Source organism: Micropterus salmoides, unplaced genomic scaffold, assembly GCF_014851395.1.
Source record: "Micropterus salmoides isolate LMB-PRFRI ecotype aquatic unplaced genomic scaffold, ASM1485139v1 Ms_hic_scaffold_6, whole genome shotgun sequence".
Lineage (NCBI taxonomy): Eukaryota > Metazoa > Chordata > Actinopteri > Centrarchiformes > Centrarchidae > Micropterus > Micropterus salmoides.
Window position 1 is genome coordinate 28,636,480 of NW_024044348.1, and position 26,792 is coordinate 28,663,271.

The 26,792-nt window shown below is 39.2% G+C and overlaps 1 protein-coding gene across 2 annotated transcripts in view; it reads left to right on the forward strand.

The window, feature by feature from the left end:
* The window catches only part of LOC119890745 (protein unc-13 homolog C), a 107,530-nt gene that overhangs the window by 66,066 nt on the left and 14,672 nt on the right, over positions 1 to 26,792 (forward strand). The window contains exons 20-29 of one of the 2 annotated variants that reach the window (XM_038702126.1): positions 12,461 to 12,587; positions 14,188 to 14,284; positions 15,124 to 15,267; positions 15,509 to 15,586; positions 17,431 to 17,508; positions 18,327 to 18,353; positions 22,199 to 22,287; positions 22,657 to 22,794; positions 24,059 to 24,182; positions 26,259 to 26,318. In XM_038702126.1, coding sequence (XP_038558054.1) covers positions 12,461 to 12,587; positions 14,188 to 14,284; positions 15,124 to 15,267; positions 15,509 to 15,586; positions 17,431 to 17,508; positions 18,327 to 18,353; positions 22,199 to 22,287; positions 22,657 to 22,794; positions 24,059 to 24,182; positions 26,259 to 26,318 — 962 coding nt within the window. The remainder of the gene's footprint in view (positions 1 to 12,460; positions 12,588 to 14,187; positions 14,285 to 15,123; positions 15,268 to 15,508; positions 15,587 to 17,430; positions 17,509 to 18,326; positions 18,354 to 22,198; positions 22,288 to 22,656; positions 22,795 to 24,058; positions 24,183 to 26,258; positions 26,319 to 26,792) is intronic. The other variant, XM_038702127.1, reaches the window with a different exon arrangement.

A 26,792-nucleotide genomic window follows, 5' to 3' on the forward strand; every position in this document is an offset into this window, starting at 1 on the left:
TTTAATGAGGCAGCGTAGATTCATCGGTGTATGTGTGCACAGATTCATAATAATGAGCAGCTATAAAGCAACCAGGGGAGGTCTGAATTATGTGAACTGATATTCACATTAAATCCTAATCTTTTTTTCTACAATTCCACAGGTATCATTTTTAACATTCATCATATTTTTGGAAAATGAACTGTGAGACTTGGTGTAGCTGTGTAGTTACAAAGGAGGCAGCAGTCAAAACTATAAGTAGCCTCAATCTCACACGATTGGTTAAAGTTGGTCGTTAAAGTTATATTTTCCTCCCATTGCCTTCTGTCATAATTACAGAGTTGCTTATTTCCCCATCTCCTTTCTTCACCCTAAAGAGAAAAATCATTTAGCAAGCGCGTTTCATCATCTTGCGCTCTCTGTGAAACTGTACTACTCTGTACTGAAAGAATTGTGGCCTCTATAATGTATGTTTGGGTTTAACTGATTTTGCACAAAATCCAACTCACTGACAAACACAGATGTGTTTTGTTTGTTAGCTATTGTCACAAACATAGCCAAAGCTGGACCATGTGTTATTTTACACTGAAATCTGAGCTTTGGCTGCAATATTTATTTTACTATAAATAATAAAAAAGATCAAGATCAACATAAACATTGCCATCAATTAGAAGTAAAATTAATATAAATTTTGTAATTTTGTAGATCATCAGCAAAAGTTGTCATAAAGGTGACACTTAGGGGGCACTTTTTATTTGTTTCAGAAGCAAAGATTGAACAGTATGTACTGCACATGTTTATTCTGTATGGCAAGGCTAAACAGCACAGTTTCATGATAGTATAATAACTAATTAGATCATTAGTCTTTTCACTTTTATGAAAGATAATATACACAGGTAGATCAACAGAATAATAGAGAAAGACAGAACAATTGTGACTTTGTGTATATGTACATATCTGACTCAGGGCAGCCACCTAGGGTGTTACTGACTGCTGTCACAGCAGGAGTGTGTGTGTGTTTATGTTTGTTTCTTTGCCTGGGGGTGTTCGTGTTAAAAAGGAGACAGGAATCATAGATGCACTAAGTCACATATACACTCTTCCTTGCTCCTTGAGCCTGAACCCTCGTCCCCTGCTTTGCCTGCTCTTGCTTCATCTTGTCAGTACATCACTGCCTGCAGCGACACGTGCCAGGAGGAGGGCATGACTGTCAAGCTCCTCCAAGGAGCAATTTGTATGAATTATTGCTCATTTCCTGTTAGTCCTACTGGCTGCCAGAGTTCTAGGTTTGGTTTGGTGGTGACAGGCAGTTAAATGAAGGAGAGTTTGACTGCTCATAAACCATATAATGGTGTTATTGTAAACCACATAATGTGTTTTACTGTACAGATTGTAAAACCACAGATGGTGCCAGCTGCAACTTGGAAGCAGAGCCCACTTTTATTGATTGATCCTGTGTAATAATATCCCAAGTATGTTAGTATAGTGTGTTTTTTTGCAGGATATGATGATGACATGTATCTTTAAAATGCTTTAACATATGATACATTGACATTAATACCTCACTATCCTGTCCGTTAAATGTTATGGAGTTCCTCATAATACACTGCTGCTGTGTAACCAATGTGGATATCACTTTCACAAGTGGTTGGTGTTGTTGTGGTCAGTTCATATGAATCACATTATGTATTATCAAAAACCTTTTTACTGTTGAAAATGTACCTCGTAGCATTGCCTGCTTGCAGTAATTTACCATAAAAAATGAATATATATCAGATTGTATAGTAGATAAATTACATGGTTGTTTTTTTCACTTAAAAATTGTAACACAAATTGTCCCATGCCGCAGAGTGTTGTGTAAGATAACTTTAGCCAAATGAATGCTCAATGAGTATTAAAATAAATTATTAAAATGTTAAGTTATTTTTTTTATTGGCCTGGTTATTGTCTGTGGCTACAGAAGAGAACGTGATTGGTTATATCTGAAAGGAAGCAGGGAAAGCAGGTGATTTAATTACTTACTTACTTATTAACAGCTCACTGCTTTCCACAAAGAACAATCGCAAGACAATAATTTAGCTACAAATTGATTGCTTTGCTTGTTTTGCATCCATCATGTTAGAAAAGTACTCTTGAAGTATTTAAGTGTTTTTTCTTTAATTCCCTTCTATGACATTTCCTGTCTCTCCCATCACGCTGTCAAATACCTTCAGTGCCTCTGTTCGTAACACGTGTGTGTGTGTGTGTCTGTCAAAATGATTAGTAGAAAAGCTGCAGAAAAGGGCCCAAACGGGTACTGTATGCATATGCAAGCTCACATTTGTAGTCTATGCATGCTATGCACCTATGCATCCTACCGTGTGTTTGCGTGTATTCCCTCATTCGTGCATGTACTGTTTGCTTTTACACAATGAATGACAATAATGAGGTGGTAGGAGAAGGTATACTGAGCCAGTCCAGGCTGCTGCCTGTCTTTCTCATTCAGACAAATGGAAGTAACTCCAAGTGACCTGTTTACATAAGAAGGCACACAGAACTGGCAAGCCAGCTGACAGAGAAACCCTGAAGGAGGCGGGCCAGAATGTCCTGTTTTGTTGGTCTGTGCGTGCAGGCATGTTAGTCTGTACATTCATGCAAGCATTAAGTTGTGCTCTTAACTAAGAAAGAATGAATGAGAATAAAAGAGGAATCTGTGTGTGCAGGCGTGTGTGCACACATGTGCATGTGCATTACTTAATGAAGTCTTTGATGCATCCGCTGCTTCCTGCTCGGAGGCCTTTGGTGCCAGTGCAGGAATGGATGCTGCTAATTTTAGCACCTCTGTGTGAATCTGAATGTGTGAGAGGGAGAGAGAGCAACTGAGAGGGTAGGTGGAAAGACAAAAAGAGAGAGGATAAAATAAGAAAGAGAAAAGGAGAGGGAGGATGTGAGAGTGTGAATGACTATGGTTGTAGCTGAAATCACTCTCTCATTCACTACCTACATGGTAAACACTCAAAAAGATTATCTGTAGCTGTAAATTGAGTTTTCAGACACTTATCAATCATCATAATTTTTTGGGGACCACCGGCAGACTGGGTCACCAAAAGTGATAGGTAGAGGGTATCACTAGCTGATAAAAAAGGAGGAGATGCCCTCTGTCACCTAAATCAATATAGTTAATATCAATAACTTCAATGTTGTAACACACAAGGAAAATTAGTGCTACTTCTAAACTCCAGAATAACTCTGTGATGAAGTCCTACTGTATATGCTGTATATCCACTGTATAGCTGTTTAATGGCTGTGGCCTCTGGGGCATGTCATTAAAGATTCAATGCTCCAGCAGCCCATTAACTCATCTTCAGCCTGTTGGAACAGCTTCACTCCACAGACTATTTTAATATAATTTCAATTAATGTACCTCTTCGAGGAGAGTTTGTTTCCACCAAAATATGTTATTTATGGGGCTGGGGCATGGCGAAAGGTTGAGTGTTGTCCTGCAGTGTGATTTTAATAAGCTAATCTGATCTCAGACTGTTAGTTATTGAGGCCTTACTTTATTTTATTTTTTTACAGTTTTCAGCATAGCACTGCACCCTTAATATTGATCTCTCTGTACCTTCGTAACAGCGTATAACTTTTTATATTGATAGAGTCTTATAAAGCACTGAGTGAGCCTTGCAAGTGGTGCATTTATATATTATATTTCAGATATACAGATCTCATACATACTTAATAGATTATGTCAAATGTACTAAATGTGGTCTGCCCAGTTAAAAAGGATAATCTTCTGGTGTAAAAATACTTTTTTGCAACTTCCCCATCTGTTGGTGGGTTTAAATTGCTGTACATGCACAGATCTACCTCTAAAGAAATCATCTTCCAATATATTATTATTAAGAAAATAAACATTGATCATAAATGGATGTACAGATTAAAAATTCAAGTGGTAATTTAAAAACAAAACAAAAAAATACTACTGTGGTGATTCACTGTACTGAAACAGAGGGAACTCTTTAGTTTCATTTCATTTCATTTCATTAGTAAGTTGTAAGTTTGGCTGTGTCCTAATGCATTAGATGTTTGTGTCACATCAACAGGAGTTAGTGTCTCTGTGGGCTCTGGTGTTAGAGCAGAGCTGTGTCAGTAGGCCCCTGTGATACAGCTTAGGAGGCCCTTTGACAGAACTGGGTCAGAAGCCAAGAAGAAGGAATTATGTCACAGAGAGAACTATACTGGCCTTGGCTGCCATTCTGGTCCTTCAGCCTTTTGTCTCAAGCAAATCTGTCTAACCACAAGCTCCTATAGATAAATTTACTGAATGGTAATTAGAGGATGGAAATGCTGTGGTGAGCCGCCACAGTTCATCATATTATCCACAGCATTTAAATCAATGAGGCAGAGAGTGAGTGAGTCTCCTGTGAGTTTGTCTGTCCCTGTGGGCCAAGTCAGACAAGATGACACCCTCACCAGGGACCTTGAGCCTACACGTCCCTCAGGACATCCGCTACTGTTTACAACCAGCAGGGCACAAAGGCACACTCACAGATATGATGGTCCTACTTTAATGACCTGGATCATACGTGTACAGACAATGAGAGCGCATTCAAGCACACATGATACATTTGTTTATATATATATATATATATATATAAGCAAAAGCACACGTGAAGTGGAATATAAATAGCATGGGTGTGGTGATTAATCATTATCTTCTCAGCCAGTCACATTATCTATTGAACAGCTGTGCCCATCACAATGGCCCGTAATGAAAATGTCTCACTAAATGAAGAAGAGAGATCAGGCTGGCTTCTACAGGCGTACTATTGTTGGAGAGTCGGGAGCGGCAAGGTGCAAATGTGCATTGCCGCAATCCATTAGCATGATTGCATAAGCAGAAAATTTACCATTTTAATGCAGACAGGTAGTGTAGGAGAAATTCTGAAAAAAGATGACGCCCAAGTTGTCCCATCATCACTATCTAATTTAACCAAACCTTTTACAGTCATAATTCTGCTTTATCTCATTGTACTGCAGTTAACAATACAACACTCGAACCTGTTGCAGCCGGTATTCTGGTAGTTTTGCCTGAAAATAGAGAGAGAGGATAATAGGAACGGGCGGTGAGGGAGTTCAGTGATGTAGAGAGAGCAGAGACTTTTCATGGTACTGTGTGAACTGTGTGTGTGGGTTAATGCATCCAGGATGTTACTGGCTGCGCATAAAACCAGGAAAACACTGGGTTATAATTGATCAGTTTGATGTGCAAAGAAGACCAGCATGGTTATTTTGTGGCAGCATGGTCTCGCTCATCACATTCTTGAGTGGAAAGTGAAGATGGAGCACATATGTGGCCTGCCTCTTCAATATAGCAACATGTGTGCTCATTTTTTTGTACATGTTTATCACAGAATATAAGCTAAGGCCATTGAGTTTCAGATGTATAAATGTATACTTGTACCATTTTTCTTCTTGAAAAACGATCAATTTGACCCCAATACCAGCCAAGGGTTAAACGCTTTTTCATTTTTAATGTGTCAATTCATTTGACAAAACAAAGAGGCCCCCAGGAGGCTAGACAGTATAAATAAATATGAATTGACTTACCTTCCAAAGTGACAGATTACCCATTTGAAAAAATCGGACACCTGAGCTTTACAAAATAATTACTGTCGTGGAAGGGAAGTTCTTCAGTGAGTGAAAAATTAATCATATTGAAGTTCAACAGCCTGTAATTAAGTTTTTGAGGAGGACTTGTGTTTGAAAAAAACAAATGTCTGTGGGTGCTAACATTTTCAACAGAAAATGTATTGGAAATTGTTTAAAATTCAAAACTATTTTCTGAACACATTCTGAAGTCAGGCAGCTTCTGCTTATTGTAGTATTTTTTAGGGCTAAAATGATTCATAGATTAAATCGATTACTAAAATGCATAGAGTCAAATTCTTTGCCTCGATGCTTCATTTAATCCATTTAACAATATAGCACACTGTTTCGCACGGACATTTATAACTACCGCGCCTACGCTGTGACCATGACGTGACCACGTGACCACAGACAAGGTAACAGTAACAGCAACTTTAGCATTTAACTGAAATCATGATTGATTGTTGAGTTGAAGGCTAGCCAAAGTAAGCTGCAGTCCTCAGCTGAAAATGTGCACACGCGCGTTTGTTGTTCTCCTTTGTGGGCCGTGAGTTGTAACCTCACAGTCATAAGTTAACTGTGTGTCGGGGAGCTGCACCTTTTTACTCCCCTCCAGCTCTCTCTGTAGCTCAGACAATCCCTGCTATCTGCGTGTGCTAATCCATCCTTTCACCCAGATTCTTTGTCTTAATAATTGCTATTCTTATAATAACAAACAACAGCTGCTTCGTGTGCAGGATCTCCCATTTCACGTGTGTTTTCTTGACAAAATGTGGTTTGGAGACCAGCATCGGGTGACACAGCCGCTGTCAGCTCTGTAGTGTGTGACACCCTGTCACCGATCAGTCATGTAGTGTGAATGCCACAGCGACTTCAAGACTCTCATCACATGAGGGCAAGTTGTGTAGTCTGAACAGCATGGCCATCGGCCGACACTGAAAGTCGTGTAGACTGCATGAGCCTTGCATAGCACTCGGGTGATGTTTGTGTTTGTAAAGCAGCTGTCTGGTTGTTGGTCTGTTGATGTTTTTGGTCTGATGTTTGCTGTATGACAGACTATGAATTTCTGAAAGGACCAATAAATACCTATCACCTATAAACGTGCACAGCTGATCCCGTTAACGGGGTCAGCAAAAGTACTTCTTAAACGAGGCATTGATGAATCGTTGAAATAATCTATAGAAGCTTTGAATACTAAAATCATCATTAGCTGCAGCTCTAGTATTTTAAAACACTGCATCTTGTGACCTAATTTCCCTCTAATTCTCTCCTATTTAGACTTCGGGCCCAGTGAATGGAAAACTACATTATTTTACTTTCATTCAGAGTGGGAAAGAAGCACATTCTGTGAAAAATGGTATTGAAGAATATTTGGCTTGCACAATTAACCATTCCATTCAGTAAATTAAGATAAGTTACACATGATACAGACCCTTGTGTGTTAAAATATATTTATATTTAATCATCTGATCTTAGACAATGGTACTTAGTCCTCTGCTGTTCCAAGAAATGTGTATTTGAATGAATATTGAAGTTCCTCTAAGGATGTATCTTAATATCTCCCTGACTTTACTCTGGTGCAACCACCATGACACTTGTAATAAATAAATATAAAATGTACATTACTTACATGAAAAATCCATGGTCTCCAGAGGATGTACTGTTCCATTTTCCATTAGCTTTCCTCTAAAAAACAAACGTTATACTTTTAGTCCTAGTATGAGTAAGGATGTAACAACTGCAAAATTGTCAATACAGTAAATTGGTGTTACTGTAAAATACAAAAAGCATAAAAAGTATACAGCACTTTATCTAACAAAGCTTAAGACTGCTCAGACTTCTTTATTAACCTTTTTCAATGCATATCCCTTCATACATGTTATGTCTAGTATACAATACAATATCTGCAGAAAACCACAACAATGACTTTTGAGTATTTCCTTAACTTAGATGCACCAAACTTAGTTTTCTTATGTGCGTATCTCATTGATATTTTTGAAGATGGGGTTTATGTGAATCATTTAAACCTTCTACACAAACAGAAATGCATTATTTTGTATTGTATTATGTATTATAAACAGCAACAGATTCTTTTTTTGGGCAGTGGAAATGTTTTACGTAGTGTATGTACAGGTATTTGCAGCACATATATATGTGTTTGAGTAAATGTAATGTAGAAACACACATACACACCCTGCAAACACACAAACAGCAATCTCACATAACCTGGCTGGCAGCACCAAACAACACCCAAGCAACACCTGCTGACCTCTACTTTTCTGTCTCCCAACTGACCTCCATCTGCATTTAGGTGACTGTGTGTGACACTGAGGGTGTGTGCAGTCAGAGCTTAGGGCAGAAAGGTTGACACACTGTGATGGTGTGTGTATGTGTGTACGTGTGTGTCCATCCTGTATGTGTATAAGCTGCCTTGCAGTGGCAGCTCAGTTATTAAAGTGACACTGCCACAGTAGATCCCTCTGTTCAGATATTACGCAGCCTCTGCGGCAGAATAACTGCAGGTCTTCTCTAGTAAAACAACCTCAACTCAATATTCACACTGTTAAGCCACCTGCTCCTTCTGTGACACAGACTGACCGGGTGAATCCAGGTGAAACCTTAAATCCCTCTGCAATTTCAGCCATCGCAAACATAAAGGTTAGGTTTAGATGAAAGCTGTGATTCCTACCATTTTCCAGTGTTAGGCTCCAACAGAAAATAATTGCAAGGAGATGGGATCATTGTGACTTTTCATATCAGTTGTCGGCTAGAGTTTGCAAAACCTTAAACAGTGGTTCCTGGGATTTGTGAAAAGATGTTCAAATCTATACTTGCAAGTTGAACAAACTCCACTTGAAAATGGTGCTTGACTTTTCAGACACTGTTGCGAATTCTCTGATGACAGTATAGAATTTCCAAAGTTTTGTGTTTTCCGTTTTTTTAATTCTGTTTTTTTAAAGATGAATGCACATTTTGTCATCAGTGTATAATCATGTGGTGAATGAATACAATTTCAACAATTTAATCACAAAAATCTAATCAGTATCAATGAATTTAATGTATCGTGGAAAAATATACATAGAGAAATATTCAAATATATGTGCAATTATTTATCGGGATAATTCACGAAATGCATCATTGCAAAAACATGTACTGGGGTGGTGATGGAGCAGTGGATAAGACACAGAGAGCTGGGTTCAATTCCCCTGTGTGACAAATCCACCAATGTATCCCTAAGCAAGACACTATTAGCTTCAGAGGTGTGCAACCTTTGATATATAGCAATTCAAAGGCTTTGGATAAAAGCGTCAGCTAAATGAATAAATGTACTGTGAATTATGCCCTATTAAATAGGTTATTACTTGACTATTGACACTTTCTTCCCACGGATCTTCTGGTGGGCAGCCTCCATATACTGCTCAAACACACACTGATAAGTGGGTCTAATGAGGCTACTCTCACGTGGGAAACACTCTACCTTGTTTACAAAGCATGACCTGATGTAGCTTTTTCACTTTTTTCAACCCAATATCTGGCTTTGCCCATATAACCATTAAGTCTTCAATGAGCTTACATCTTGACACGGTTGCACTTCTGAGAGTTTGTTGAAGTGATGAGCTTGACGCTGAGCGCAGACTCTCTTTGATGTCACTGTGTGTGTGGAGGTGCTGAGCCCTGCCCTCGAGAGCAGAAGACAGAGGCTACATGCCTGTAATAACACCAAAACAGAGCAGTAGTTTGTTGCATCCATATTCTGGCAAATTTCACAGTATTCCTTGTTAAACAGTTGATAACATTTTTATTGTCAAATTCTGCAATTACATTTACTCATTTAGCTGACACTTTTATCCAAAGCGACTTACAATTGCTAATTATGTCAGAGGTCTGGAGCAACGAGGGGTTAAGTGTCTTGCTCTGGGACACATTGGTGGATGGGTCACAGTTGAAACCGGGTCTCTCACACCAAAGGCATGTGTCTTATCCACTGCACCATCACCACCCCTCACCACTCCGTCTGTTATTCAGAAATCATAGGCCCCTAAGTATGTATTAAGCTGTGGTGGCTATGGCAACTATCCACTTTTTTTTTGATAGAGTATTTATCTTCACACCTACAATTTCTGCTACACTGAAAAGTAACAGAGGTCTATCTATCCAAGACATTTTCTCAAGGGATACAAACACTGTCAGACCTTTCAGTGAAATGTGGTAAAGCACTATTGTGTTCCATGTGGTTATGCAGTCCCTCGAATGAGTAATGCTTAAGCCTTGAGACACTGATATCTACACACAACATTGCTTTTAATATAACACTCATTTTAAGTTGATTCCAATTCAAGTTCAAGTGTGTGCGCGCACATACATTCACACACATCCATGTCATTTTAATGACGTTTGAAAATGCAGGCTAACACAGTTTCAAAAGCAGTTTCAAAGGCTTGAAGTGAGCTGCAGTAACTAATATAACAGACTGACTTGAGTGGAGTATCTCTATTCTAAAGAGTGAAATAGTGCATTGTGTATTTGAATACATTATTCACAGGTAAATATGTTAATTATACATATGTAAATATTTTCCTCTGAGCTTAGAAGGCAGTGTAGGCTGGCAGGCGATGCACTATTCATCAGAGTAAGCAAGCACCAAGGTACTTATCAGGATTAAAGCACGACAGCCCGGGTGCAACGTGTGGATTTAAATATGTCTTTGATTTGCCATGAATGCACTGTAGCTGCAACAGTGTGTGAATATGTGTGTCTTTGTTTCTTCTTCACTATGTAGAAGCACCTGCTGTAAAATGAAAAAAATATATATCGCAGTCCTTTAAATTCCCTGCTTCTTTAGCCTTGTGTAAGACTTACTATCTTGTGTCCAGATATAGCCAAATCTTGTTTCAATTTAGCTGAGAAGACTGGAGACCAGACATTAGAATATGTCTCAAATATGGCCCAAGGAAGTGGGAACCTCCAGATCTGGAAAGTGCAGCCAAAGTGGAAGTGCCTTAAACTTGCATTCCTTGTAATGGCTAGCAGTGCGATTCCGCTGGATGCAAAAAGAAGTCTGATTGTATTGTAGTCAATGACAAAATGACTCTACTTCTCACTTCATTTATTCTGTCAGTAAACTCTTGAGTATATGATCTCAATCGCTAGTTTCAAGTCTTCAATACAGCATGATGTTCATTTTGGAAATTATGGTCCCATTTAAGGGCAGCACGGTGGTGCAGTGGTTAGCACTGTCGCCTCACAGCAAGAAGGTCATCCCAGGCCTTTCTGTGTGGAGTTTGCATGTTCTCCCCAAGTCCGCGTGGGTTCTCTCCGGCTTCCTCCCACAGTCCAAAGAAATGCTTAGGTTAATTGGCGACTCAATATTGCAAGTAGGTGTGAATGTGTGTGTGAATGGTTGTTTGTGTATGTGTCAGCCCTGCGATGAACTGGCACTTCTCCATGGTGTACCTTGCCTATCGGTATCAACTACTACATTTCTGGTATCATGACATCCCTAGTCTCATTTATGATAATGATAAAGCAGGGTATACTAAACCAAAAATAGATATCTGAACCACAGAGAAAGGGATTGTTTGGCTAATACTGCATACTGAATGAAAATGACAAAGAAAAAACTCAAAATGAGAAAGAAATGGTTGGATAAAAATTTGAAACAAGACAATAAAGTGTCAGAGAGTGTGGCTAAAATTGGGGTTCAGTATCTTGCCCAAGGACACTTGCAGACTGGAGGAGCGTGAGTATAACCGAGCTTCTGATTAGTGGATGACCCGCGCTACCTCCTGAGCCGTGCTTTGTTTAAGGTTCGGTTAGCTTTTTGGTTAAGGTCAGGAGGAGACTGGTCATGGTTCAGGGAAACCACTGTTGGTAGGCGAAGGGATGCACAGTCTTTAGTGTCTGAGTAAGAAAGGCCTTCTGCCAAACCCGTGGATGTATAAAGAGCACTGAATATAGCGTCGGAAGTGGGGCCTTGCTTTTGTCTTTTGCTAGGGTTTAATCTCTTTCACATGTTGACTTGGACACTCGTCATCTATATTCTGTTTTATCTTTGTTGCAACAACAATTGCTCCCATGATCCTGTATGCTGCCATGATGTTTCCTCATCTCCTCTTTTTCTTATCCTTCTTGTGCCATTATCTCATCTGCAGGAAAGTAGCAAAAGTAATTTAGTTGACCCACCACTGCCAGTGAAGAATTGTTTTCTCTTTCATCTCATATCCATCTTCATTGGTTCCTTTCTTTCCCTGGTCTCTTTTTTTCTCACTCTCTCTCTTGCTCCATCACCCATCTCTCCTCCAGGGGATCCCATGGAAATATTTAACTGTTCTGAAATGTCTACAGTGAGCTAGACTAAATGAATCAGCAGCCATGTCAACTAACATGAAAGTCTAATCCATTTTAGTGTCAGTTTGTTTACAGTTATTCAAGGGCTTTCTTTCTTTTGAAAGGAGCTGGACACATTCACAGGCTCGGTTTTATTTTCCTATTCTTTGTTAGGTCAAGGCTGTATAAAATATAGCCTGTTAAAATGTAAGTTTAAATGCAATCACTTCTTTTTTTATGCTTATTAAATATTTTGACATTCCTGTTAGTGTGTGTGAGTGTGTCTATACTTGTGCTTGTGTTTTTTGGGAGGAAGAAGTTCAAAGAAACTGAGGTGCTGCTTTTTGTCCGTAGCACATCCAACACATTTACAATGTTACATCCAATTTAACTTGCTCTCTGGTCATTCCAGAGGTGTTCTTATGAGTGAGAAGTATTACAAAACAGAGTTTTAAGAATAGTGGTTTCAGTGAATGTACTGTATATTCTAACATGTGTCCTTCTCATATTTTAATCTGCATTACAGAGCATGACAAGCACCGCCTATGCAAAAGTACTGAATACATGAATCTTCACTTCAAAGTGAAATGGTTCCATAATGAGTATGTCCGTGACCTGCCGGCTTTCAAGGGTGTTCCCCCTGAGTATTCTCTGTAAGTGACCTCTCATTTTCACACACATACATGCAGAGACACATAAACATGCATACACATTACTGTGTGAACAAATGAATGCAGATACACTGTTAATGGAAATTGCGGAAAAGAGTAAATGGATAATTTTAAGTGTTAAATTTTAACATAGTAGAATGTGATTACTTAGGCACAATAGAACATAACAGGCTGCTTGCGATATCCACGTTGATACAAACAGAGCTACCAAAATCTAAGAGGAAAAGATTGACTGACTCAGAGCTGAGAGAAACGCAAAAGATGTCAAATTGTTCAATTGCTTCACAACAAAATATTTTTGCCTTTTAAACAAATTAAGATAAGTACAGATCATTTATTTGCTTTCACCCAGGTGTTATCACTACACATTTCTTGTTTGTGTTCATCTCTGCTGCTAAATCTTGTCCATCTTTACAGGAAGAAGAAATTGTTTGTGTTGTTGGTATTAAAGTATTAAACTAATCAACTCAAGTAAATATAATTTACATAAATGAGACAAAAGGAGGGCCCCGAAGAAGTATTGTAAGAAGATTTGTAGTCTGATGAAAAAACTTTCCATACAAAAACATTTTATTCCTTAAGATAAGTTTAAATGCATTTAAAATTTTAAAGGAGAAAAATTCTGTAATGGTCAACAGTGTGAGCAATACATATAACACTATGAATCATGGTAGCTTAAAGGATCTGTAAAATTGTCATGTTCAAATGATCTATGCTGGCAGTTTATTTAAAAGATTCTTTAAACAAGCTGATCATAAACTGTTTACAGCCTAAAAGCATGTTTTTGTTCTTCTTTTCACATATGCCTGTTTTCCATTGTGCATGCATAATCATGTTCAGCAAAGCGAGGAAAGCTGCAATATAAACACGTGTAATGCACGCAGGGAACGCAGTGCCCTCTCTCATTCTGCCAGTCTATCAGAGTAATGACTCACCCTCCCCCTCTCCAGCACTGTCACTCAACCACCATCTCTAGCATGATTGATTCTTCCAGAGGCATTCACATCATACAAACACACACACACACTTCTCCGTCTGCCTGTCTCCTCTTTCTCTGTTGCCACGCCCACCTTATTTATTGGCTTTCCCTCCCGTAGCAGATGCCTTTAGCCAGAGTACAAAGCAGTTTTTGGGGGACATCCGTTGCTCTGGGTACAAGCTCTGGCACTATATTAAACAAGGAAATGGCAAAGTGAAACAGACAGAATAGCATTATTATTCCACTAACAAATGTACTTCCTTGCCCGACTCATCCGTCCCGGCTTGTCCTCTGCTGTCCTCTGCTGTCCTCTGAGCCTCGCAGTCTAATCTGTCCGCAAACTGAAACTTGATATCAAAGCCTGCATGAATTGCAGCCTTGGCCAAAACCACACTGAAATCTGCTAAGTCTTTTCAGGATACCTTTTTGAGGGTAATACAATTTTCATTGATCTCCCATAAGTACAATGGTCTCTCTATAATTTTTAAATAACTAAAAAGCCTTGGTCTTATTCTTATATAGTAAACCTTTACTCATCTGGTGTTTCAGACAGTGATGATTATGACTTGACCCTCCAATGATAGAAGGGTTTTCTTTTTTTAGGTGGTTTGAGCCATTTGTCATTCAGTGGCTTGATGAGAACGAGGATGTTGCCATGGATTTCCTCAATGGAGCACTGGAAAGGGACAAGAAAGATGGAGTGAGTAGAGCATTGAATTTTTTTTTCAATATGTAACTTTATATTTAACCAATCAAGCCAATTAAAACTGCTTTATTGTTTACACGAATAGCCTGATAAGACTGAATTTACCTCTTGAGGAAGACGGTGTGGCGGATAAAGGACATTTCACCCAGTCAAAAACACTCCTCACCCAGAGACATCACAATTAAAATTTGAGAAAAACAGGAAGCAAAACATGATTTTCAGGGCAGTAAAAGGCACAGAGGGATATTAGGCAATAACGAGAGGAAATGAGTGTAAGCTTCACAAAACAAGTTTGGCACAGAAATTACTTCAATATAGTAATAGTAATAGTATACATTTTGTGTGAATCTGTGTTCAAATGTGTCTGGATGAAGGGGTACAAATTTGTTATGATGCTTATTGCAACTAAACACAAAACAGAATTGCATAAAGTTAAAATGTTTTGATCTGAATAGTAAAGCATTTTAATCATTTTATTCTTTGCCCTCTATAATGTCAGTACTACAATAAAAAACAGCAATAATGTTTTATGTCTTCTGTGGTGCTGTATATGTTTTTTAGAATAGGGAGGAGAAGTTTAAAATGTGTAGGTGTTTACCAATTTGTGCGCTGTGCAATATGGGTGTATGATCCATTTTTTTGTGGGTTTTTTGGGGCTTAATTAAATGTTGTCTTTACTGTCTCACTGTTATTAGGTGCTTAAATGTCTTAAGATTGTATCGTATTCTACATCTGTCCCTTCTTCTCTTTTCCTTCCCTTCTCTTTCTCCCAACCACTCCATCACTCCCTCTAACCTCATGTCCCTCTCTCTTCCTCTTTTTGCCCACGACAGTTCCAGCAAACCTCAGAGCACGCCCTCTTTTCCTGTTCAGTGGTCGACGTGTTCACTCAACTAAACCAGAGTTTTGAGATTATCAAGAAGCTGGAGTGTCCAAACCCACAGGCTCTGGCTCACTTCATGTGCCGCTTTGCGAAGGTCAGGTTCTTTAGAATGGTCCCGCACCGAACCCTTAATACTCCTGTGGGGAGTAATAACTCACAGTTAAAGAGTTTGCCATTGACCTAAGGAGACTCGGTGGCATATTGATTCTGTTTGATATTCTCTTGTTATTAGGTTGTGACTCCTTTAGATTTTTTCAATGAGTCCCAGCAATTCAATAATATAATATAACAGCAAACAAACTGCAATTATAAAACTGTCTCTCTCCCCCCTACAGACTATCAACAAAGTTCTTCTGCAATATGCTGCAATCATATCCAAGGACTTTCCTTTGCATTTGACTAAGGAGAATGTGGTAAGCGCTCACTCAAAGTCCGCAAATTATTATTTTTTTTATTCCAAATGCAAATATGGTAAGTCAGATGATGGTGTTTCCTTAACAGCGGTTTGCATGGAGACCATGCGGAAAATGTTTCCGATAGCAACATAGTCTGTTCTACACTGAGCTCTGCCCTGTCCTCTGTAATGCACTTAACAACGTGTCTCTATTAACCAAGATGCAATTTTTCATCTCACAGCCCTTAGCTGATAGGGAAAAGTCATTGGTATTTTCTGGGCTCTCTGTCCATTGTTTAATGTGATGGATGACAAAATGCAGAGCCTTCTGAGTGGTCTAATTATCCACACAGGTCTTTCAAGTTGAAGTGAGAGATAACACAAAGGGTACTAGCAGGGGAGGCAGATGTTTCTTTACAGTGTTGACAGGCTCATTACAATTGTCCTAGAGAAAACACAAAATATCCCTCCTCAAGCCAGGACTGAACAGACGTATGAAGGAAAAAAGGAAATATGAGGCAGATGGAGTTGTACAGTGGCAGGATTACATCAAATTAAAACTAATCTCTAATTTGTTAGATGTTACATATATAGCATATGAGCTGCATCATAGGGATTTTTAACAAGAACATACTGTCTGTCTGTCTTTGCCACTAACAAAGATGAGAATCTAGAGCAGCAGTTCCCAACTTGTGTGGGACTCCTTAAGTCAAATCAGTGTCCCCTTGTGACCCCTGGTCGACATGGTGTCGACATGAGTTGTTAAAGGTTTGCTTTTGCATCACTTTACTTTTTCAAAAACCTAAAATGGGAAAAGTATAAAATATTTTATTTAAGAAAAACACAAATAAGACAAAAGTTACAATAATCGTATGTAATAAAATTATTTTTGAAAACCCTCAGATTTATCTTGGCACCCCTCGGGGCATCCCCAGGTTGGGAACCACTGGTCTAGAAGAATTGTTTTTGCAAACATAGTGTTGATATGAATACATTTGTTGATATACTGTAGATAATAATTGCAGACAAACTTGTGAGCTTAGCATCATCCTATTCAAACGTCGTTATCCCCGTAAGACTACCAATAGCTGTCTTTTTAGTCCTCTTTGGTATCAGCAGTCCTTACAAAGCAAAGCAAGCCCTGGCATTTAACTGATAGATGATCCAAAACTCAGCCTCTATCAAGCTAGAAATCTGTAGCTAAGGGAAATCTCCATTGCTTTTATTCAGATTCAGATCTAATCACTCCCATACAATTACGCTCATAAATCTAGTAGTGAGCAAACCGTTATGTGCTGCCGCAGAGACACTATTGGCTCCTTTGTGCATTGAAAGACACTAATCATCCTCCTGTGGGGCGCAGAATTATCATTTTAGTACTATCCATTACCACTATCATAATTTTTTGGCATTGCATTTTGTTGTTTTTTAGGCAGATAAGGTACATAATATGTCACTGATTGAAAACTCAGTCTCCATAAAAAGCAGTGTGATTAATGTCTGTCATCTATTAAAGTTGTTGTGGAGCTGAGAATCGATAATGCCTGACATATTCAGTGCAGACATTTCTCTCCCTGTTGTATTATGTATTACATTTTCCTGCTGATTGTCGATGTCGTGCAGAAAACCTTGCATCTCTGTATAGATGATTTGTCAGGAAATCAAAACTGATGGATTTGACTGTTATTGCCTGTTTGATGTTTTGCAATGTGCCTTCAATTGTATGGGCTAGTCCCAAGCTCACAAACTGTTACAGTACAATGTCAGTAGATGTAAATAAATGAATACATTTAAAAATAAAGGAAATTTAGTACAGTACTGTAAAAAAAAAATCTAATCGTATTAATTATTGTACTTTTACAGCCCTGCATCCTCCTCAACAACATTCAGCAGCTCCGTGTCCAACTGGAGAAGATGTTTGAGTCCATGGGTGGCAAACAGGTCTGAACCAACCTACATGTATCTGTCTGCTATGTCTGTGTGCAGTTTTGAGGCAATTCACTTTCACTTCAATTGAGATTATATTTTCTCTAATTTTTGGGGGGGCATATAATTTATGAATATTAAATCACAATGCAATGCTGCATTAATCTGCGTCCTCCCACTGAAAGGTCAAACCACAAGGTTAGCTGAAGAACAGCGTCTTGAGGGGCTTCGAAGGATTCATTGTCATGCTCAAGGACACTTCAGCAGAGTTGATGCCAGTTAAAATGGAGTCTTTAACCTCCATCCTCAGATCAGCACTCTGCTGTGAAATAAATGCTGTGTCATGATTATGTAAATGATTATTTCAGATGACATTTACATGAAGTGAAAGTGAATTGATCCCAACAGCGTTGTTCTGTAATCCGTCCCTCAGTTCTGTACTTAACCATCTAATAGACTAATCTGACATGTAGTTTAGTTTGATAATATCCTTCTTTTCAACTTCTAACTCACAAAAGTTCCTCACTTACTTCTTTTGTACTCCATCATTATTTCCCCACCTCTAATCCCTCTTGTGTACAACACGTGTTGCCTTTGTGTAAATACTGAGTTAAAACCCCATAACACTGTGTGTTGGGTTTGCAACACCTTTGAATATTTTCCCTGTCAGTCTGTCAGTCTAACCTGAGAAGCAGCAGCCACTGCTTCTTATGACTTACACGCATGTTTCTCTCCAGTATCTAATGCCTGTCTTGCCTTGCGTTTTGTCTCCTGTCGTTGTGTCTCCTGTTTCCCCCCCATTTCCTTTCTGTGCTCTCTCTCTCTGTATCCAGGAGGAGGGGGTTGTGTCCTTCTGTAAGGTGTGTGAAATAGGACTCGTCAACACCCCTTCCCACCATTTACTGAATGATATGAAAAAGCACGCCCCCTCCCCCCTGTGCCTCCCCACCACCCCTCACGCTCCTATGCTTCTCACTCCCCCCCCCAACACCTCCAGCAGCATGTGCCACAGAGCATACGGAATCGGAATTACCCATCACCCCTCTGGACAGGCTGCTCGAGCTCACCATCCCCAGCGCTCAGGGGATAGTGGCTCAACCCACCCGATCTCATCTTTATTTTTAGCTTGCTATTTTTTATGTCTGCCACTTCTCTATCCATGGCTACTATAGAAGTGAGATATTTATTTTAGTTTTTTTCCCCCACCCCCTGCCCCCAACGCAAATAGCAAAGTCAGAGACTCACCGAGTTGCTGGCTGTTTTTGATCATTTCTATCCATTCCCCAGGCGGCATCCACAAAATGCTTCAAACTGGATTTTTCAGACCGTGTTTAATGAGCTTCTCAAACACTTACAAATCTCTCCAGCTGTGCCCTCAGCTGAGGTGCTGCTACCTCCCCACAGTTAGCAGATCAAGACCTGGATCACTCCCAGGCCATTATTGTCTGAAAAATAATGACACCAGAAGCTTTAAAATCCTTTCAGAAAGTAAAATTATGGATATTCATTGTTAATGGACACTCAGGTTTATCTTTAAGAACATCTTCAATGATTTCTCTTGAATACAAATTATACAACCATGGTGTATTTCAGGTAAAAGTTTGCCTTTAGCTTCCTCTGTGCACAGTAGCCTATTCAATACAGAATTGTTTCCTATCAGCAATTAACTCCCAGAGAGCCGATGTAATTACCAAGGGCTGTTATCATAGCATTACCAATAATGCTATGTGCCCACATTTATGGAATCATCATGGACTGATCTCCCCAGATTGGTATCATGCTTTATTTTGGGTGTTTTATTATTTAGAGATGGTGGTTTATTAAAGCTTTATTTACTTGGCACTGTTTAGAACAAACTATGTTTTGGAATAACAACCTGTCAGTGAGTAGATATTGTATTGTTGAAACAGGCAAAGGGGAGCAAAGCTGGGCTGCTGTTGATAGGCTGTCAGCCAGAGAGCTTGTACACTCTGGATGTCCGTCAGTGTTGAGTGAAACTAGCTGCCATGGAGGAGCCAGGTGCTCCATTGTTTCCAAAGTTGATGTTTGTTTTGCAAAAAGCTGAATTAAAATAGTACAAAATGTTGTCAGTCACTTAGTGCTATAACTTCATAAGAATTTCTTTGTGGTACTATTGGTACACATATTGACAACTTAAACTAGTTTCTGACAGTGCAAAAGTAAAATAAAGACATCAGACACATGATCTATTCCTAGTACCTAATACACGTTTATAAGAATAATACTCTCAACATTTTATCCCATTTCTGGGCTACACCAAGACCTTTCAGTACACAAATCTTTGATATTTCCAAACTACAGAGGTGCCTCACTTGGCAAGTCAATGAAAAGTCTGCGACTACCCTTGAACAAAGGTTTTTCTGACAGGAATGCAGTCTTCAGTTTAAAGAGGTCTTATTATGCTTATTGGCTTTTTCCCTGTCTTTATTGAGTTATATACCTTTTTAGTGCATATAATACATTTGCAAAGTGAAAAAGCCCAAAGCCCAGCCCAAAAGGAGTTCCCATCTCCCACAGAAAACACTGCTCTGAACTGCCTGAATACAGCTTGTTTGTATTCCAGCCATTTACTTCTGCTTTCTTGTGACAGCAAAACACGCGTCATAATGCTCGCCAAGCGGCTTCCAAACACTAGCTACCCTTCGGGCACTCAACGGACATAAAATTGTTAATGTAATGTAGAGAAAGTCTCAGTTATAACTTTAAGGATGAAAGATAAATTTGTTGCAGATAATAACTCACCCCTCTGAAACTCTTGCTCCAGTCCATGTTGCCGGCTTTTCAGGGCCTGCCCTACACTGCTTCTGATTGTCTAGCAGTCCTTAACTAGGCACTGCACATGTGCAACTTCCAACAAAGATCTTGTAGAGGCGAGATGCATCACTCCGTAGCTAAAACGGAGCTTTCAACACACAGGGTGAAAAGAGGTGCTCCAGCAATGTGCAATATGACAAAAATATGGTGTTTTTTGAAAATTAAACCTTCTAAACCTGTTCTGGTACAACCCCTAAGTAAAATTATGAATCTGAAAATGAGCATAATTTGACCACTTTAAACATTTGACTGCAGCATCATGATCCACACTGAGTGAGAAAGGAATTTTCTCCTTTCAGGATGCGACAGGTGCCTCGGTTTATCTAAAAGTGGGGTGAATTTCCTGTGCCAAAATTGCCATTAAGACACAGTGTTCTTGAAAAAAACAACAACCTGAGAATCTTAATTTCAGAGACTGCCAGGCTGCAGATTACAGGCCCAGTCTAAAACTTTCCCCAAGCCAAGGGAAACTGATTAAAGACCAAGGCCTACAGGCCTACAGAAGAGATGTTATCCGTTACTCAAACAGTAAAATAACAACGCTATGGGCAATTTTCTCTGTGACAGAAAAATCTTGCATGCTGCAGTCCTTTCCATTGAGGTGGCAGCAGTATGAACATGTGTGTGTATATTAAAAGACACACGCACACATATATAAATCTATCCCGTTTGCAGATAGAGGCATGTCTGCAGAATAACAATATCTATAAAGGGTTTAAAGTACACATCCACTTCCCCGCCATTAGAATGTGTGCGATGAGCGACTCCATGGCTAAGCTTATCAGGTCTAGTGTGACGATCCGTTATGCATGTGGTGCGGTGCCTGGCCTCACACATCCATCTCAGGCACTGAGCCTCAGCGACGTGTCCTCCACCCTCATCCAAAACATTAATATTTCGACATTTGTACAATTGCGAACGTAATTCATAAGCACTGAGACAAACATTGATACAGATGCACTCACTCATGCAGTTACTGACACACAAAGACACACACACGCACGCACGCACGCACAGCACAGCACAGCACATCTATCTGCAAATATCTGTCCATGCATCTTCTCAGAACATTCTCCAGTACACAGATGCACAACCATCACATGCACATGCATAAATATGGTGCCACAGAAATCCAACACATGCCATGCATGGGCACATCCTATATACAGTACATGCTGTGAATATATTTTGCAAATGTGTTTGTGTAGGCTGGTACTGAAAATTGTTCATTGCAATGTCATGTCTGATTTGTCAATACATTATACTGTAGATATTTAGGCACATAGTACATGGATTTAAGAGGCTTGTAGCAAAGTATAGTCACTGATATTAATCTAGTTAGACCATTATCTCCTGAATAATAAGCACACTTGACCAGTATATTCCCCCACAGCAACAATTTTCCTCCTGTACAGAAAAAGTCCGTCTGAGGATTAGAGTATCAGAACATCTGTAGATACAAGGATTTATGTATATATGACAGTAAGCTTGATTCCCCTGAGATGTAACGAGGCTGCCTGACGGCATACTCTCTCTACTGTAACTCATGTAGCAGTGCACAAAAATCCCTTCCTTCCCTTTTGAGATGACTAGCTGGCTGCTTCTTTGCTGACACCATGTCTCATGACTCGGCAAGCAGTCATCATTGCAGTGCTCGGAGGTGAGCCGGCTATTTGTATTCAGAACGTCGCTCGGCACAGATGGCAGGCACAATGAGTGGGAGGCCACCAGTGAGGCAGGTTACCTCTTCTCTGTGCCTGTCGTCTCCCCCACCCCAGCACCCCCACCCAAGTTTAGGCAGAGATTCTAGTCAGTGTGGGCTAGAGTATGAAGTGTAATGATGTAGTAACTGTCTGCCTTCCACTGACAGCTGGATGCAGAGGCCAGTGATCTGCTAAAGGAGCTGCAGAATAAGCTCAACACGGTGCTGGATGAACTCAGCGGAGTGTTTGGCTGCAGGTGAGCATTAGTGTGACTCAGCGTGTGTCTGTGTGGGATCATTTTCATTAAGGTTAACGTCTCCATTCACATCTTGTTCTGTCAAAGAAATTGTACTACAAGAACTGCTTAGTTATTGACAGACTTTTCTGTACATAACTGACTCGAGCTCTTGTGCACCCTGTGCACCATGCTCAGTGAGCACAGCAAGTTGCTCAGTGAGCACAGCAAGTTGCTAAACATTTCAGCTTGAACAAAAGACACCCATGTGAATATCTTTTCAATAATCTAATAGGAACAGCTGGAGTGAAGTTACCTCACTGCTCCTGCCTAAAATATGGGACCTAGTAACAAAGGATTTCAAGGATTGTTGTTTTTTCCATCACACAGTTTCAAACCTGTGATCGAGGACTGTGTGAAGCAGATGAACCAGGAGCTGGTTCAGATGAAAGGTTCAGCCAAAGGGAGTAACGCTGCCATGGATGCAGAGACTGTCCTGCGGCCACTTATGGACCTTCTGGATAAAAAGTGGGTATATACTGTCTTCCATAAGTGCCAACCTCTTTAAGAAACCAATTGAAAGTCATTAATTCAATATTTAATAGACTCAGCCACCCATTGCCATCACATTTGAGAGTTTTGACCTTAAGGTGTTGTCAGAATAGGATTTCGCCTGGTGAAATTTACTCGCGTGGTGTGACAAAAAGCTTACAGGACAGGTGGCCAACTACACCTTTAGCAACCTCTACCCACTCATGTGTAAGGGGGCGGGGCATGGCTTGGGGGTAGAGCTGGCTGAACCCCTAACCACTCCTCATGAGTCCATAGTCCTTTTACCATGCCCATTCCTCGGGGAACTTAAAGTCTCAGGTTTATTGCATTTCAATTGGTTTTGTTTTTTTATTTGTTTAATTGCAATGTGTTAGGGACCACTAAATACCTAAATAAACTCCTGCATTGCTACTTAATGATGATCCTGTCATATATACAGCTCATGTGTCAAAATCTAGTTTTAAGAGCTTTATTGATTTATTTGAAGAAACAGGTACTGACTGCTGTCAGTAGTGTCAATCTAGTGAATGTAGAATAGAAAACCAACTTCTCAGTCATGGTTGCTCAAACATTGATCTGTTGACTATTTCTGTTTGGTGAGTTTTTGACTTGCAATATTAGTTTGCTTTCTGAATGGGTAACTAAGCTGCTTTGACCAGAGCCATGTAAATACTGAACTATAATAACAATGTTTCTGACCTAACAATTTTTTAAAATTGTATGGACATACAGTAAATTGATCATTCTTTTATCAGATTGATCAGTAACAACACAGAGCTCATGAAATAAATACAGCCAAATAATAATCATTAGCATTTTACATTTGTTTTCAGAAAGAAAGAGACCAACATATCTGTGAATGTCTATTAACTCAACCTAGGGACTGTATTTACTTCTGTGGTAAAAGAACCATAGTGATGATGTGGTTCAGCTGAGCTCTGGGAATCGCTCTCAACCATATGTCAAAGCAACATTTAGGCCAATGGGGTATTACAGGGAATCCTCTTAATGATATGGAAATACCAAAAGCTTCCTCCTGTCTCTGAGACCCTGCTTGCTTGCACAATAGGGTGAGATTAAGGCATAAAGCGGCTGCATTCATTCTATGAATCACAGGTGTTTTTCTTTATTTAATCATATTATATATGATCATCACTTGGAGCCTTCAGCCATGTCCCAGTTTGACACTGGTGCTTTTGACTGTTGACCTGATAAATGCCCTTCTTTTGCTGGTTTGCAGTTTGATGTTATTTGCCAAGATTTGTGAGAAGACTGTGTTGAAACGAGTCCTCAAAGAGCTGTGGAAAATTGTGCTGAATACAATCGAGAGAACAATTGTTCTGCCTCCGTTGAATGACCAGAGTGTGAGTTTGATTAATTATCTGTCTCTTTCCCTTTTCTGTTACTCTTTTATCTCATGCCTTGCCCTCCACCTCCCTCCTCTTCTCCACCTGTCTCTCTCTCATTTCTTCCATCTGTTCTCTCCCTCATAACACACACATTACTGTACATGAGATGAAACAACATGGCTAACATCTCTCAATCTTCACACACGTGGAGTGTATTTTTAAGAACCAGGTTGACGTTTTTTATCTCAGGAATATCTTATTTACAGGTTGTTGGTTTTATTGTCGATGGAAACATGAAAGTGCATTTTAAAGTAGATCCCGAATGATATGGAATTTTAAGTCTGATACCGATTTCGATATTTGAGATTTTTTAAATCCAATAGCCGATATGTCAGCCGATATTGGTTTTTCCCCTTATTTTAAGAAACATAAACAAAGATTATCCCTAACGTTTTGTTATGTTGAGACCATACCAAGATACCATGACAGTATAAAAAGAAACTTTTTTATTGTTACAAATAGTACTTTGATCAGTAGATCAAGTACAACAAAATATATTAAGGTTTTGATAAATATAACAAAACTACAGAAAATTTTTGAAAATGTCTGATGTTATAAATTATAGAGTACTACTACTAATAAATATTAAAGTAAATAGTGTGTTGTGGGGGCCAGCAAAACAGAAACTATAAAAAAATACCTATATACTACTACTGCTACTAATAATAATAACACCGTATATCTCATCATCTCTCATGTCATTACTATAATAATAATGATAAACAGGGCTCTCCTACATAGGCAAATAATTAAATATATTTTTTTGTCATGCAATAGTTATTACCTTACATATAATCTGCCACCATGACTACTTTCTACTACGTAGCATATTCACATCTAGTTTATCCCTTTACTAGCACTGTTAATTCTATTCAAAGCTACGAGAAACCATTTCAGAACCAGCACCAGGCTCTAAAACATGTCGTCTATGATACAGTGACCCACAGGAAACACTGTTGTTTAATAAATGACCTTCTGCAACGTGGACCTGTAACTTTGAGATTTCACACTAACGTTTCACATTCAAAAGAAGAGATAATGTTAGAGAACTTTGTTAGGCAGGAAGCCGTATTAGATACTGGTACATCTCACATTTATTCACAAGTCCGCTCTGGTTTAATCATTTCTGACACACTGATTGTAACTACAGATGAGCAGCTCAACGATATATTTAGAATACATCAAACACTATAATTTAATCACTCAGTAACGTTAGCACCCCTCCAGTGATAAACATGGCATTCGCTCTGTGGCTAATTTAACAACGGGCAGCGTTAGCTGCTGTAAGTTATGTTTAATAATATTTAGAAGTGATAAACTATGAGAAATGAGAGGACCATTCACTAGAAGTGACGCACTGTTTCAGAATAAATACTATAACATTAAACATCCTGCTGTGACCCGGGAGGGTGCAGTGAAAAATGGGAAGGTTAGCAAGTCTGGTATGAATGTTTTCAGAAGAGGAGAAATGATGTTTTTATTATTATCTAACTCATATAATTGAAGTGACAAATGACCAACTCACCGTGAACAGAGTGAGTGAGCTGAGCTACAGTAGCTCCAGCAGAGCCGGCTCTGAACTCCAGTAGACTGCGGTCAGCTGGTATTTTGTTCTGTGGTGCTGCAGTGTTGTTAACAGAGGAGCTGCAGCGCACCCACTGGTGTGCAAACTATGCAACACTCATGGCATGAGAGAAGGATCCAACTCTCTGTTTCTCTTTTTTAATAGTCATGTATCGGGTGTTATAAACGCTGATGCAGATATATCTGCAAGACCACTTATCGACCTACCATATCTACAAATGATAAATCGGTCAGGCTCTATTTGATAGCTATCATGTCAAGCATTGTTCAAACATTTTACTCTCTCTGCCACCTGCAGTTAGCCTAGCGCAACACAATTACAAGATTTTGCCCCTTTTGTCCCCAACATCTGGTGCTTATTTTGTTCTTATAATTTTTCTATAATTATCTTTTAAGTGTTTCCCTGTGTATTTTGCCATAACCGAACAATATCTGTCACTTCAACAGCAAGGAGCTCAGATGATCTTCAATGCTGCCAAGGACTTGGGACAGCTGTCCAAACTGAAGGTAATTTTTGGATGAACCCAAAGCAGGTGTTGCTAATCTCAGCACACTGTCTGAACCTTCTAGCGTCTCATTTCTAAAACGGATTCCTCAAAGCTTAGCCGACTCATCATCTCAGTAAAACATGCATTATGTCTACACACACAATGAGATTTCTAATTATGCTGAACGTGGATTATATATTATATTGTAAACAGTATATCAGAGGCATTATAGGTAATGCAGATATACACAAACTAAATGCACTACAGGGAACTCCCCACACTGCCATATATAAATATATTCCAATTTTAAATAGTCTTTTAGATATGTAACTAAATATCAACATTAATAACAAAAATATAAAATAGATTTTAAATACATGTGTATAATTGTTTGGATGGAAATATACAAGTAGATGGATCAGTTACCAAGAGCACCTAACTTTGATTTACTTCAATTACAGATTTGGATAGAAGGATATGTCATTTGGAAGCA